General features: G+C 37.4%; 1 protein-coding gene across 2 annotated transcripts in view; it reads left to right on the top strand.

Annotated features, from left to right (window-relative positions):
- lrsam1 (leucine rich repeat and sterile alpha motif containing 1) overlaps nucleotides 1-15513 on the top strand; it is a 39379-nt gene that overhangs the window by 15207 nt on the left and 8659 nt on the right. For both annotated transcript variants that reach the window (XM_054757313.1, XM_054757314.1), the window contains exons 7-22: nucleotides 55-139; nucleotides 219-340; nucleotides 433-523; nucleotides 2138-2247; nucleotides 2366-2395; nucleotides 5271-5393; nucleotides 5513-5652; nucleotides 5725-5769; nucleotides 6358-6428; nucleotides 6665-6764; nucleotides 6850-6937; nucleotides 7742-7816; nucleotides 7984-8064; nucleotides 11239-11334; nucleotides 12492-12590; nucleotides 12667-12798. In XM_054757313.1, coding sequence (XP_054613288.1) covers nucleotides 55-139; nucleotides 219-340; nucleotides 433-523; nucleotides 2138-2247; nucleotides 2366-2395; nucleotides 5271-5393; nucleotides 5513-5652; nucleotides 5725-5769; nucleotides 6358-6428; nucleotides 6665-6764; nucleotides 6850-6937; nucleotides 7742-7816; nucleotides 7984-8064; nucleotides 11239-11334; nucleotides 12492-12590; nucleotides 12667-12798 — 1488 coding nt within the window. The remainder of the gene's footprint in view (nucleotides 1-54; nucleotides 140-218; nucleotides 341-432; nucleotides 524-2137; nucleotides 2248-2365; nucleotides 2396-5270; nucleotides 5394-5512; nucleotides 5653-5724; nucleotides 5770-6357; nucleotides 6429-6664; nucleotides 6765-6849; nucleotides 6938-7741; nucleotides 7817-7983; nucleotides 8065-11238; nucleotides 11335-12491; nucleotides 12591-12666; nucleotides 12799-15513) is intronic.

Here is a 15513-nt window from a genome sequence, read left to right on the forward strand (position 1 = left end):
TGTGTTTGTGTTTCCTCGTTGTTTTTTCTATGTTGCCAATTTCTGTCTTTTCAGGTTTTAAATGTGGAGAAGAATCGTTTGAAATTCCTTCCAGACTCCATTGGGGACCTGAGGCACCTACAGACACTCAATGTGAAAGGTCCAGTGCTTACTGGGTGATTGAATGAATATGTTTGTGTGTGTGCTTTGACTTCTTTGGTTTTCCCCTCATTCTGTAGGCAACTGTCTCAGTGAGCTGCCGTCGTCAGTGAGTTCTCTGTGCAGCTTGCGTACCCTGGACGTGAGCGACAACCTCATCATCCAGCTTCCCAAAACCTTTGCTTATATACGCACGCTGGAGGTACTTTATGTGTTTGCCTTCAAAATTAAAATAACACTACTCCTTAAAAACAATTGCCTGACTCATCTCTGGATGTACTGTATGTGTGACAGAGCTTCACACTAGATGCAGCCACAATGACCTATCCTCCTGCATCTATGTGCATGGAAGGCACAGAGAGCATCCAGAACTTCTTGTGTGCTGGTGAGGATTTACTTCAACGCCATAAAATATCTTTAATTTCTTATCATTTTCTTAAGCTGATTGCAGCTATGAAGTTCACATGCCAAGAACGCAGTTTCTCTTAAATGTCATACTGTGGGCAGTCAGGATGGTGAAAATCTGCGAGCAACTGATACAGCCATAAAAATGTATTGACAACCTATTTTTGACAACCGGTTCGCTCCTCCCCCACCGAACTCTCCTGCTAGCTGAATGTTGACATTCTTCTCTAATGTGGATCAACATTTGCAATAAAAGTGACAGATTAGATTCAGCTCCAGAACTCTCACCTTCTTTCTTCAATTGCCTTTGGTCACTGGCGAGGGAAGCTAACAAGCTAAATCAAAGGTGTCCAAAGTGCGACTGTTTTTTTAATTGGCCCGCGGCACATTCTGAAAATATGATTTAACCTGAAAACTAAAAAAAAAACAAAAACAAGCAAAAATGGAAAAATCAGATGTAATTTTACAGGAATTAAATTGAAATATTAAGAGAAAAAATCTGGAATCTAACAAGAAAATGTCATAATTTTACAAGAATAACATAATATTATTAGGGAAAATTTTAGTACCATAAAGTGGAAAAGAAAAAAAAAAAAATCTTCAAAGTTGTAATTATAGAAGAAGCACACAAAACAACAAATAACGTCTTTTGGAAAAGTAGGTTGTGGAAAAAGTTAGAATGTTATGACAATAAAGTCAAAATATTAGCGGAATAAAGCCATAATTACGAGAAAAAATAGTTAGGAAATAATAGGGGTTTTTTTCAACAGCAATTTATATGAAGAGAAAAAAAAGTTGTATTTTAACGAGAAAAAAGATCGCAATTTTACGAGGATAAACTCATAATTTTAGTTGCATAGAGTTTAAATATTAAACAAAAACTATGTTATTAAAAAGTTGTAATATTATGAGAAACAGACAAAACAAAATAAAGTTGTCATTTAAAAAAAAAAGTTAAAATATTATTGGAATAAAGTCATAATTTTACGAAAATTGAATTGTAATTATTTAAGAATAAAGTTGAAATATTTGGAAAAGAAAAAAACAGCAGCAAAAATGGGGAAAAATAGGTGTTCATACTAGTTGATACTAATAATAGGCTTTTTCACCTGTATCACAAAGCTCAGATGAAGTTTTTTCTTGAAATACAGTATATATAACTGTACTGTATATATAACAGTACAGTATATATAACAGTATGTATACATAATATATAATAGCATATCTACACATGTTGCTTTACAAAATGTCAAAGTGGCCCTTGTATCCTTTCATTTTTCACTATGTGGCCCTCACTGGAGAAAAATTGCATTAAACGAATCACCGAAGCAACACAATAGAAGTCAAAATTTTTTTCTAATGAAATTAGTCGATGAATCGTTGCGGCTCTAAAAAAAAACATAAAAAGACAATGAAAAAGGCTTGCATGCAATGAGTTGATGTCAAGCTTGACGTGATGCATGACTGCGACCCAAACAGCTTCAATGTGACGGCAGATTTTTCTGGAAATTGTGTGTGGAATTCCACGTTGTATGTCCTCATGTGCATTTGACGTCAGAGGTTTCACTGCATTTAAATTTGTTTTTTTTTCCAGAGCTTGGAGAAGAGTATTGCCCTCCATCCCAGTATCTCCTGCCAGTGCTGGAAAATGACGGCGGGAGACAAAACTCAGACTGTGTGGATGGCTTTGATGAGTCCTGGCAGGTAGATGCACACACACACCACGTCATACTGTAGAAAAAACGAACTTTTCATGACACTGTATTGCAATGTTTTATATGTGCACCTTATTCATTAGAACGTTTCTCACTTTATGTTACAGACTAAATTCAGTGACTATGAAAAGAGAAAGGTATGTCTTCACGCCAGAGATCGTCATGTGTTATTTTAGCTACGTTGGTGGGTGACGTAACCTGTGAACATGTACTTCCATGCATGATGCTGGAGCACAGGGGTGTCCAAACCTTTCCCATACTGAAAAAACAAAGGATGCACAGGGCCATTTTGACGTTTTTACTTTAAGTGTAAAAAAAGCAAGTTACACTACCAATCAAAAGTTTAGACACACCTTCTCATTCAACAGCATAGGCAAGTGTCCCAAAACTTTTGACTGGCAATGTAACGTCAGCGGTTTTGTCATTATGCTTTTGTTTTCTCATTGTTACTTTTCATTTTTTTTGGTTTTGTTGTATTTTTTTAGAATGTGCCGCGGCCCAATAAATAAAAAAAAAAAAAAGAAAGAGGCTGCAACTGGCCCCCGAGCCTCACTTTGGACAACCCTGCTTTAGTACAGTCATTTCTCATTTATTGCGTTAATTATTCCAGACCAGAATGGTGATAAGTGAATTTATGCAAAGTAGGATTCCTTATTTATGAATGTAATATTTTCACTATTTTCCGTTAGAGCATACAAAACCTGTTTACGAACTTCTAAATACAGTTTTGAACATTATTAGAGCCCTCTAGACATGAAATAGCACCCCTATAGTCACCTTTACACTTCTATTACCCAATATAGTAGACATAATAAGACAGGGGTGTCCAGACTTTTTCCAGCGACATATGCTAAGAAGTTACATGTACTTGTATATTTCAAAGACGTAACTGCATCTCAGCCTTTTTTTCATTTCCAAATATTTCAACTTTTTTCTAGTACCATTTTTGTTTATTCCCATAATATTAGAACTTTTTACCCAACCTAGTTCTCCAAAAATTATTATTTTGTTTTGTTTGTTTCTCGTAATATTACAACTTATATTACAGCGACATTATTTTTCCTTATATTATTAGAAGTTTATTCTCATCTTAATATCTTGACTTTATTCATGTAAAATTGATATAGATTTTTCCATTTATGTTTTTTTGTTTTGTTTTTTTCTTGTTAAATTATATTTTTAGAATGTTTATTTAATTGTCCAACTAATTCAACTTTGTTCTTGTAGATTTTCGTCTTGTAATTACGACTTAATTCCCCTAATATTTTGACTTAATTTCCGCAACATTATAACTTTTTCCGCAACGTAATTTTCTAAAAATGACAACCTTTTGATTGTGTTTTATGTTTCTCATCATATTAAAACTTTAAAAAAACGTGTTTTTTCTTTAATATTTCAATTCTATGCTACTAAAATGATGTTATATTTCTTCATAATATTACATTGTTATTCTTTTTCCATTAGATTTTTTTTCTCTTAATATTTTGACTTTATTCTAAAATTTTTAAAATTATGCTGATTGTTCTATTTATGCTCTTGTTGTTTGTTGTTATAGTGTTCTTGTTAAATTATATTTTTAGAACGTGCCGGGGGCCAATAAAAAAAAAACATGCGCGGGCCGCAAAACTTTGGACAGAACTGTGACATAATACGGACTCACACGTTAGCATTGGGAAAGCTCCTTGTTGTTGTTATTTTACTTCCTGTTTCTGTACCAGTACTTCCTGCAGTGGCTATTGTGTCATCAAGGTAACATTACTGACACCTAGTGACCAGTGCAGAATACTACGTGTCATCATCATCTCTTAGAATGCGTCTTCTGAGTGCCTCGTCTTTGTACCGTAAATTGTGGTGTTCAAGCCGCTACTTTTTTCTTAAACTTTTCTTAAACCCTGCGGCTTATACAGCGGTGCGGCTAAATTCTAATCTCGTGACATCTCCTTTACTTCAGAATTACTACTGATTGTTTAAATATTGTGCCGCTCGCGAGCCAGTGAGAAAGCGAAAGCTTTTTCTTTGGCAGGAGCAAATCACGAGCTATCAGTGCACTCAAACAAGCTTGTCAACCCACTGGAAGTCAGTGGAGGTCAGCATACATAGGTATACCCAGTTTAACAACATAACACTCTGACTCATGATGTCATCTTTCACAGACACTTTACTGACAGCACTAAATTCAGCACACGACAACTTCATACTCAAAACGTGTATATACAAATATGGAAACATGTCCCAATGTGACTTTAAAATAAAGAAAAAGCCAACATTTTAAAGGTTTCCCATAATGCATTGCACCTGAGCAACGTATTCATTGGGCCGCTGCAATGACGTCACCTTTCCTCCGTCACCGTTTCCCTGTCTTTGGTTCTCTGGCTTCGTTTCGTGGACGGAAGCAGCATTGCAGCCATTTTCTACAAGTAGCTCTCCTCCAATCAAATGGTTTTCTCACCCGAAATGTATGAGAATTTCTCTTGGCGATCAATAAAGTATCTGTCTATCTATTTTTTTCATATAAAACTATATTTAACTAACGTTCGAGTGTTATTTGCCATGTGATGAGTTTAATGTTGTTTTAAGATGAAACCGTGAGTCAGACTGCTATATTGAGTAATGACCTCCTGTAATTTCCAATGGATTGACAAGCTCTTTGTGAGTTTTTCATAGCTCATGATTGGCTCCTGTCAAATAGAGAGCTGTGGAGTTGTGCACGCCACAATATGCCACTTTATGACGTGGATACGTGCGGCTTATACACCAGACATTACGGTATTTACTTCATTTAGCCATTGTTATGCTTGAAAATGTGAAAATTTGTTTAAAAAGGCCTATTTTTGACTAATAATTGGCCGTGTTCAAACCCAAAACAGCAGTTGTTTATAAATATATTTGGAAAAAACGTGATAGAGTGAAGCGTCGAAATGTGTTGAGGACATGTTTTGTTGTCTTTTCATAGTTTCGTGTTTAGAAACGCTCAGGTTCAGTCCTAATGGTATGGTGTTCCTTCTCCTTCAGTTGCAGAAACAGGAGGAAAAGCTGGCATTGGAGCGTCACAGAGAAGAGAAGCAAAACGAGCACACCCAGCTTCTCCTCATGAACAACTCTCGTAAAGTAAACATCCTCAACTCAGTTCGTCAGGTACGTGCTTCCCTCGTTTTATTGGAGTCTCATCGGCCATCCTTGGAATATAAGAGTTTGCACAGCTATCAGAGTATAAAGTGAAGTAAAAAGGTGCTCACCTCCTCACCGGCGTGTAGGAGCAGGAGCGTCTGGAGCAGGGGGTCAACATGCAACAGCGAGCCCAGGAGACGGAGCGGCTCCTGCTGTTAGAAAAAGTGAGACAAGCAGAAGACAACATCAGCAGTCGCATTGGCAACATGCTGTTGGATGACAACAGGTGGGACGCGAAGGCAACTTCCTGACAGCTCAGATGTTTGGTCCTGCTTTACAAATGTTTTCATCTCTGCAGGCAGAAAAAGAGCGCAGAGTTTCTCCAAGCCATGGAGGAAGATCGGTGAGTGGGGAGATAACATTTGAGATCTGATGTAGAAATGTTTGTAATCCACTCAGATTGTTTCCCCTAGATTTGGTTTGAATTAATTTTATTTGAACATGCATGCAGGTTACAATGGAATACATTTCATGAATCACTTCACAGTTCCACATGTCCAAAAGGAGTAGGAAGAAGCAAAGCTTATTTAATCCTACCGCCCATTCGTTTCACATCAATTGCAATACATTTGTTCACCTCCTGTATTCCAAATGTACTCTTTGCCAGTTTTAAATACTGTACATAGGAAAATGATAAGGCAGTATAGTAATGTGGTAAAAAAGGTTGTAGTCACTGTAAATAAATGAGCAGTTATAATAAATATCTAATAATCATTTGCTGATATTAAACATAACTAATGTGTTTTACCTGTTTTATCCCCCCCCCCCCCCCCCATGCAGTCCCACACCAATGCAGACAGCACCTTTAAATGACCAGCACCTTTTTTCGCATCATGTAATTGTATGTGTATTACATGTGACTTTAGGGACACCCTATAGACACCACATCATTTGTTTTTTTAGCTCTTTGAAAGTGTGATTTTTGGTGCAGGATCCGAATGGAACATTTGACTGCCATCACGCAGGAAGAAGCTAACTCTCTGAGGAAGCGAGAGGTGGCCGGTACGTAGCTCACGTTCCATTGCATCTTGTGACAGAAACAATGGGAAACAGATGATACTGTACCATGTTTACATTGGTACTACATTAAAAGTACAGTAACTTGGTAGCTAGCTTAACGGGTAGACCGCTTGGAATGGTAACGCAGGTGGACTTCTGATTAGGGGGAGCAAACACCAGGACAATGAAGGCTTTTTATTATTTTCATTCCTTGTCCTTTCTTTGTGTATCATTCATAGCGGCCATGCAGAAGATGCTGTCAGACAGCTGTGCTGTGAGTCTCCTCCAAGAGGCTAGTGACTATCGCAGAAAGAACCTGGTCTCTGAGACCTACAGAAGGTTTCAAATGCACTAACTTGATGATCCTTTTTGGTTAAAGTGCTAGGAAAATGTCTGGTGATCGTTTCTTCCTTTTCTGTCACAGTATGGAGAATCTAGAGAAGAAGTTTGATAAGATGCTGTCTCTCCAGGTTCTAGACAAATCTAAAGCCATTTCTCACATTTTACAGGAGGTACTGTATATATTTTCTATATATATATTTATATATACATTAATGGAAACATTTTTTAGAATACCCTTGTTTCTTCAGTTTATTGATCCTGATACAACTAAAAGTGCATTTGTTTGGACCGATATAATGATGCTAACAAACATAGCTCATACGAGTTTAATTCAGAGCTGATATGTAGCAACTTCCATGGTTTGCTTGATGATAACCAAAATCACTTAATTTCTTTGTCCAAACAAAGGTACCTTTAGTTGTATCAGGTATTGAAATGAACAAGAAACTGAAGAAACAATATAATTATATATATAATATGATGGATACATATATTGATTTTGTAAAAGGTATTTAAAAAAGATGTTTCATAATGTATTTAAAGACAGATATTTGTGTAAGCTTTGTATTTACAATATTTAAAACATATTATTATTATCATATACACCTTTTTGCTCTTTTTTTTTCCCATTGTTGCTGGGGTTGCTCAAAATTTTTCCCATACAAAAAGGAAATTTTCATGCCTTTTTTTAAACTTGTATTTTATTAAAATCACTAGCATTTGTTTAAACAAATCGCACTAAGAATTTTGCGGCTTCACTCTATCGCGGTTATTCAAAAATATATTTATTAACAAATCATGCTGTTTTGTGGTTGAATACGGACGATTGTTAGTAAAAAAAAATGCATATTTAAATTGATTTTACGGTTTTTTTTTTTTTTTGCCTAAATGAAGCATTGGCGATGATATGTAGTATTCTACGTTGACATTGTTCCAATGAAAGTGCATTGTCATGTCTTCTGTTTGTGCAACAGGAGGAGATGCAGAAAGCAGCATTCCAGGCACTGCAGTTACAGAAAGATTCCGTGCACGGTTACATACGCAGCCAGGTGTGTATGCATGCAAGGTTGCTGCAAGGGAAGAAAAATAGGACTTTGTGGCCCACAAAAACTCATATGCTGCTAAATTCTCGGCCCCCCTTTTGCATAGTTTGTGTATCAGATTTTGTGTGAACTAGTTTCTCTGCTAGACTGATGTTGCTTGTCCACTCTTCCAGATCAAGCTCATCGAGGGAGAATTAATGCAGCTGACAAAACTGGAAGTTAAAAGACGCAATCTGGATGCTGAGAACCTGCAGGTGGGTAAATGACACCCACCCTCATTGTTTTTTTTTTTTTTACCTTAGTTACAGTGTAACATGGATCGCCACTTTGTGCTTCGAATTTTCAGTTTTCACTCCTTCAGGGTATTTTCACAAATATACAAATTAATAAATCATGTTGTTTCGTGGCTGAATATGGCCTATTATTAGCCTGAAAATATAAGCTAAAGTTATGTGTTTTTTTTTCCCAAATTAAGCATTTTCAAACCTAAAAATGGCTCAAGGAAGTAAAATACAAATTTATGGTATAGAGAAGAAGGAGAAGCGGTATAGAAGATGGATGGATGGATGGTATTGAGAAGACGTATTAGAAGACGTGATGATATGTATTTGACACTGGTCACTAGGTATCAGTAATGTTACTGTAATTTTGGGTGAGACACACAAGCGCTTGATCGCGGGAACAACAGGCTTTTATTGCAGGTTTGAATGGTCTCATTCATAGAGATCACTGGATATGACTTCTGTTTATGTCTTTAATGGCTTATTTTCTCTTATTATTATGTCTAATACTGTATATTGGGTAATAGGAGTGTAAAGGTGACTTTAGGGGTGTTATTTCAGGCCTCAGGGGCTCTAATAATGTTAAAAAATGTATACAGTGTTCCCTCATTTATGGCGGGGGATAGGTTCCCAAAATAGGCCGCAATAAGTGACATCCGCGAAGTAGCCAACTTACAATGATTTTAAGGATGTAAAACCCATTTTATCACATTTCTCTCTTGTTTAAACAAAGAAGTTCAAACCTTTGTTTGAGTTTTAATGATCAACCTACAGTTAGGAAACAAGAAATTATTAAGTCACTCACTCGCATTTTTTCTCTTGTGACTTTTCGTGCTGGCGCCGTTCAACTGCACTGTAGCATTTTTGTATCCTTATTAAAACATTTTGCTGCAGTCCTTCTCCTTCAAACTGAAGATTCATTTAGCTAGCAAACAAGCAAGCTAGCGATGACACAGGAGACATACAGGGTGACACAAAGGAGATTAATTGACAATGGTCTACAGCCAATCAGGACGCAGACAACAATGGGAGGTGCAGACAAATGAGTGAGGGAAGAGAGACACACTCAACTTCCCACAATGCAATTCTTGTTAAAGGGCCAGGCTAGAGCAAACATACTTCAGATTTACGTCACTTCCTGTTGATCGGAAAGGAGGTTGGTGGTAAGAGCTCCGCTTTTGCTACTTTTTGGGAATATTTTTTGGAGTATTCCTGACCACATCTTGTGATCACAAGTCTAGAGCAGTGTGCTGCCATCTCTGCCTTCAGTTCGGACTAGCGAGAGGATTGAACTCACCAAAACAAACAAACCATAAGTGCCGACAGATGTTACAAGGCGTGCTAACTAGCTAGCCGCGGCTTTGAACAGCGGATGTTCACAAAGCCGGAGTTTTAAAATATCTTGTAGTCTTGAAGAGATATCTCTGGCTGGATTCGCTGTAACAACGAATATTATAAGGCACGCTAACAGTATAACCGACACAAGGTGTTGCTTAGCAACAGCAACAATGCCAAAGAGAGATGAGAAGAGAAGAGGATCTGATGTCAGGTCGGGTCGAACTACCCCGGAGTCGATTATAGACATGGAGTCCCCTAAGAAAGAAGGTGCGGCATTTATACCGGCGCCGCCGCAGAGGCAGGCCGTAGGGCACTTTTAACATTCTGAAGCACCAGCTGTCCAAGCACGCAGAATCACTGGAGAAATTGATGACGCAGTCGCCAATGCAGTTAAAGCATATGATGGAAAAGCAAGAAAGAGCCATAGAACTAGTAATATTGAAACTACAGAGGCTGGATGATCTGGAAGAAAACATCGGATCTATGAAACAGGAGGTTCAAAACTTGAGGAATGACGTTCAAAGGATACAGGATAGTAATGCTGCATTGAGTGCTGCTCCCAAACAAGGTAAGGAAGAAAAAAAAATAATTGAATGTTTCCTCAAACTACAGTGTGGGCCGAGGGTCAAACAGGATATGTGCACGTTAATCATGTGTCAAAAAAATAGTGCCAAAAACTTCTGCGTTATACGTTGGAGGAGGAGTGGCAGTGTACGTTGACAAACTGAACTACAGAATGGTAAAGAACATGTCATTTGCTATTGATAACATTTTGGAATGCATAAATATTAAAATCTGTAAAGAAAAAAGCAAAAATATAGTAATAAGTTGTTTGTATAGAACTCAAGCATTGAAATGTTCGAGGAGTGGATTAAAACAACCTTCACAGACATCAGTCAAAAAACAATTTTCATATGTGGAGACCTTAATATTGATCTTCAGAATCCACACAAAAACAAGGTAATAGATGACGTCATAGACACAATATATCGCTTCAGTCTATATCTTAAAATCACCAGAACAAGAAGAAGAACAGACTACTGTGCTACTCTAACTGATAATAAATTCACCAATGACTTAGACAACAACACAACTAGTGGTCTGCTAATCTTCCTGTGTTTACAATTTACAAGGAATACAACAAAAAAGAAAGATGGAGGACAAAAAGACTTTCCAAAGACTACATACAGAGGACGGTGTTGACGCTTTTAAGAAAGATCTGGAAGAACAAAGACGGGAGAGTGTGTACAGTGCAAATGATGTGGATGAAGCAAATGAACACTTTCTGAACATTTACATAAAGCTTTATGATTAGAACTGTCCCTTGAGGGTCCTATATATAGGGTCCTATATTTTGCCGTTGTAATTTTCTTAAATGTAACGTTAAAATATCGCCTTGTCTCGTTCTTGTGATCCCAATATCGTATCGTCTTTTGAGGTGAGTATACCATGACGCTGCTAATTCCCAAACAAGCACTGCACACGTTAACAAAGGTGGTAGATCACATGGTTTTAAGATTGTGTAAAATTGTTATTGCCTTAAAGAGATTATACAGTGGTCATATTTGATCCAAATACTGCAAAAAATCAGTGACTATAATTTTTTTTTTTATGTGATTCCTTTGTTGCATTTTTTTGCTATTATAGTAACACTGACTTTAGCTCAGACTTATAAAGAGCTATGGGAGTGAAAAAGAAACATTTGGTTTGATTTCAGCATTAGTGTATACATATTTTTTTGGGAATGAACCTAGAAATGACTGCATGGTAATGGTCATTGTCAACCCGCTTGTGTGTGTGCACGTGCAGGAGGTGCTGGTGGAACAGCGCACGGCTCTTGGTGATTTGCTGCAGCAGCTACTGAAACAGAAGCACCAGAGAGAGCAAGAACTGCAGCAAGTACTGGTGAGCGAACAGAACTTGTTTGTACAGACCGTCATTGTAGTTCCAGAGGAGAACATGCTGTCTTACCAGCTCATTACAATGTATGCTAACTGACTACCGGAAGAAGATACATATACATACAGTGTAACCTCGGTTAGCGGTTAGAAGTCATGTAAATCCAATTAATCTATTCAAGACAACCAAAAAACTTTATTTATAAAGCCGGTTTTCTTGCATATAAAATACAGTTACAAAACCAAAATATCCTAATGGCCCCCGCATCATCTGATGGGAGTCAGCTTTACCGTTAATCACATGATTCAAGGGACAGTACAGGTTAAAAAGTTACCATGAACAGACAAAAGTGGGGACCAACCCAAGTAACCCATGTAACAAACATCAACCAGTAGCTGTCACATGACGTCTGTCAGCTGACGTGAAGTCCCCTACTGATTTGCTGTGGTGCTCTGTGACAATGATGAAATCCCAGCAAGTGCAGGAAACCAGAGGCTTCTCTTGTCCGAATTCAGGATAAAATAACCCAGCTGTGAGATACATACGTACACCTTGAGTAATAGACACCATTGAATTTACAGCTGCTAGTTCCATGTAAAAATGTGTATGTGTGTGTGTATATATATATATATATATATATATATATATATATATATAAAAGAAGCCAATTATTGACGGCGCCTAGGTTGCCCTGAACTCCATAGGAAAAAATGTTTTTTTTCTATGTACTTGTTTGCTAACTTATTATTTTATGACAAATTATTAAGTGTTCTCATTTGATGAAATTTTGGTTGTTTTGCCTTGATTTCGGCTATATTGTAATCTTGATGATTCATTCAGTTAAGTGTTTATTTGTAATGTTTGCTTGACAATGCTAACCATGCTACGTAGTCTGATTGGAATGCTATAGAATCAGAATTAGATTATATGACGCTTATTTTGGGAATTACTTTTTTTAGGCGTTTTAGTCAAAAAATCCCAACTTGCTTAGGGTTTAATGTGATGATTCATATCAAAAATGAGTGTGAGGCAATGTTTTTATAATTGTCTTTCATTTGGCGTGTCTTATGAGTGTATACAAGTCATCTGTATACAAGTCCTCTTGCCTCGTCCTTATCTCTCGGAGGTCCAGTGGTTTAATGGTATCACTTTGGGACTTCTAGGTGGAGATGGAGCTCAAGTCGGAATCCAACCAGCAGAACTACTGGATGATTCAGTACCAGAGACTGCTGGATGCGAAGCCCTTGTCACTACGCATGCAGGTACGCCGCACCACAGAGCACATCCTGCTTGCCAAGACATCTGGAAGCAAAGTATACGGATGTGTGCCCACTGCAGGAAGCCGGCGTGGAAAAGGAGTTGGTGAATCTGCTGTGTAAACTGTCTGCGCAGCATTATCTGCCCATCATGGCTCACCATTGTGTAACAGCGGAGGCCCTTCGCCACATGAACTCCTCTGACCTCAAGAAGGTGCGTATACACCCAATTTAAATGTTTTCTTTCCACCTGATGTGTGACATACTGGCCTCATCACAGGAAGTTTCAGTACGTCTTTGCTGCTGCTTTATCACCTGAAGTTGCCAGCTTTACAATATCTATCATTTTTATACCCAATCATTCATATTTTAAAGAGACAAACTATTAAATAATGTATATATCATGTATATAAGCTATTTTTTAACCATTGAAATTGCACCATTTACTGTGGTGTAAGCAAATAAACTTCATGTGTAAAGATTCGTTTTGATAACGATCATGATTCGTGGTTGCCGATACGATTCAATCACGATATTGGTTCATTTAGAACGATACGATCCGAAACGATTCAATAACTTTTTAGACAAAAATTCATCCAGTCTGACTATGAAATAAATACCTGGATACTGGATAGTGCAGGTGAAGTGTCCTAGATTCCCCTTGTTTTTTGTCAGGAAATCAGGTATAAATTAATTTTGGATATAAACAAACAAGTAAACAACCATTAATGGCAAAGTCTGTGATTAATTGTATCTGATAAAACATGACTTGAACTTTAATTTGATACCTCACTGCTCTACCCCAAGTATTAAAGAAGTTAGAGCAAATTTCATAGCGGGTAAGAGTGCCTTTGGTTCTCATTGCTTTAACATTGAGTCAAGACAAAGGCTGTGATCGACCCATGGACCTTGGCAAGCACAGCCGTACTACAATATATGCCATAACTTAGGCTGTGAAATTTGTTTTAAAAGTCGACAGAGTAGCCATTTACACTTTTTTGATCATCAAAAAGTCTAGGGAAGAAAATCAAGTGTCATTTCAAGTAGACCTCACTACACACGCCTCACTAAAAAATTGCATGTATACAGTAATTCCGGGGCAAAATTAACATGTTTCGCACCATCAGATTTTAACGATATAGTGAATTAATAACTTCATACCTTTTATCCTGCCCTGAAGCTCCGATCCATGAGTTTGGAAGACTTAAATTTGGATTTAGCTTTCAAAGCACTCGTATGACTCGATGAGGTCTAACGCTATATAAATAGTAAGTATAAGTATATAACTGTAAATCCAGTGTAAAGCATGGCGATGAAATCACAGGCAGACTGAATTGAGTGCAGCGTCCGAGGTGTAGGGCGTCTAGTCATTATTTACAGGATAAAAACTCACAAACTTGTGCTCTTTGGGGAGGACGTGTCGGCTCCGCTTATTCCATGTGCCAAGCACACCTAACCACAATAGTCGCCTTTACATGACGTCATCCGTGCGCCCCACTCAACAGGCATCAACTTACACCAAATCAAACTGTTAGACGAGTAACGTTTAACGTCTTTACCATTAAAAGTACCAAAAAAACCCACACATCCGTATAAAAGCCTGCCGCGCTTAAATCCAATGCTTTATTTCCTCGTATCGATTCAATCGATCAACCTTTTAAACAATGTTAAATCGATATACGGAAACTTGCTGACCACAGATCGATGTAGTAGGATCATAGGAACATAAATTGATGTATTGATGAATTGTTACACCCCTAACAAAATACCTTTATAAAGCAAAGCAGATAAACTAACATTTACATACTTTCTTTTTTTTTTTTTTTTTTTAAATAAGCTCTTAGGAACCCAAAGTGGTCCGACTCATAAAAGTTTTAAAAGCAAGTGCGATATGATTTTTTTTTTAACTTTCAACACTTCTGATCTTTTCAACATCTTCAGATCTATCCATAGATATACTTTTTTTCAATGTTTTTTAGGGCTGTCAAAAATAGCGTGTCAATGGCGGTAACTTATTTACAAGGGATTCATTCTTTCATCCATTTTCTATGCCACTTGTCCTCACTCGGGTCACGGTATGCTGGAGCCTATCCAAGCTGACTTTGGGCGAAACTGAAAGGTGGATTAGGCTACCTGTAGATTTGTCCTAACCAAACATGGCATCACTACTGTAAAAGAAAATATAAAAGTAACAAAAATGGACAACAGTCCTGTTTCTAGATATGGACGTTTATTTTTTTCAAACAAACAAAACTGTAGAGTTTGAAGTCCTTATCCAGCCACTGCGCTATCACACGTCCATAAATCAGTAGTCATCTTCAACGATGGCAAAGGGCTGATCATCCAGTGTGTCTAGCTTTGTGGCCGCTGTGTTGCCCGCCTCTGTGTTGTGTTCTGGTGGGTTATGAAGAAGGGAGTCTTGGTGGTCTTCGATGTCTTTTATTTATGCGTGAAACATACAATACATGAGCTGTGTGCTCCTCCATGCATTTCCTGGTTCTCCTCATCCACATCAGAAACACGTGTGTAGGGAGTACTCAGCAGAATACAGCACATGGCACACACTACAGTACTTCAACTTTGTCAAATAAACAACAAAATGTACAGCTGGTGCAACAATGACATCATACCTCCGTGAAACATACAATACATGAGCTGTGTGCTCATGCTCATGATTAATCTGATTTTTATTTTTATTATTTGACAGCCCTAGATTTTTTGTTTCATATCTTTTGTTGAAGGAATCCCTGTTTTTCATGGAAAAAACACAAAATATTCAATGATTTCCAAAAACGAGCTGCAGAGTTGAATATTTGAGATGAGGTAATTACAGCCTTGAGTATGTCTGTAATTCATAACAAAACAAATTTTAATGTAGTATTATTTTTGGAGTTTTTTAAAGTTAAAAAAATAACACTCAAGCTCGTAG

Source organism: Dunckerocampus dactyliophorus, chromosome 17 (assembly GCF_027744805.1).
Source record: "Dunckerocampus dactyliophorus isolate RoL2022-P2 chromosome 17, RoL_Ddac_1.1, whole genome shotgun sequence".
NCBI classification, from domain to species: domain Eukaryota; kingdom Metazoa; phylum Chordata; class Actinopteri; order Syngnathiformes; family Syngnathidae; genus Dunckerocampus; species Dunckerocampus dactyliophorus.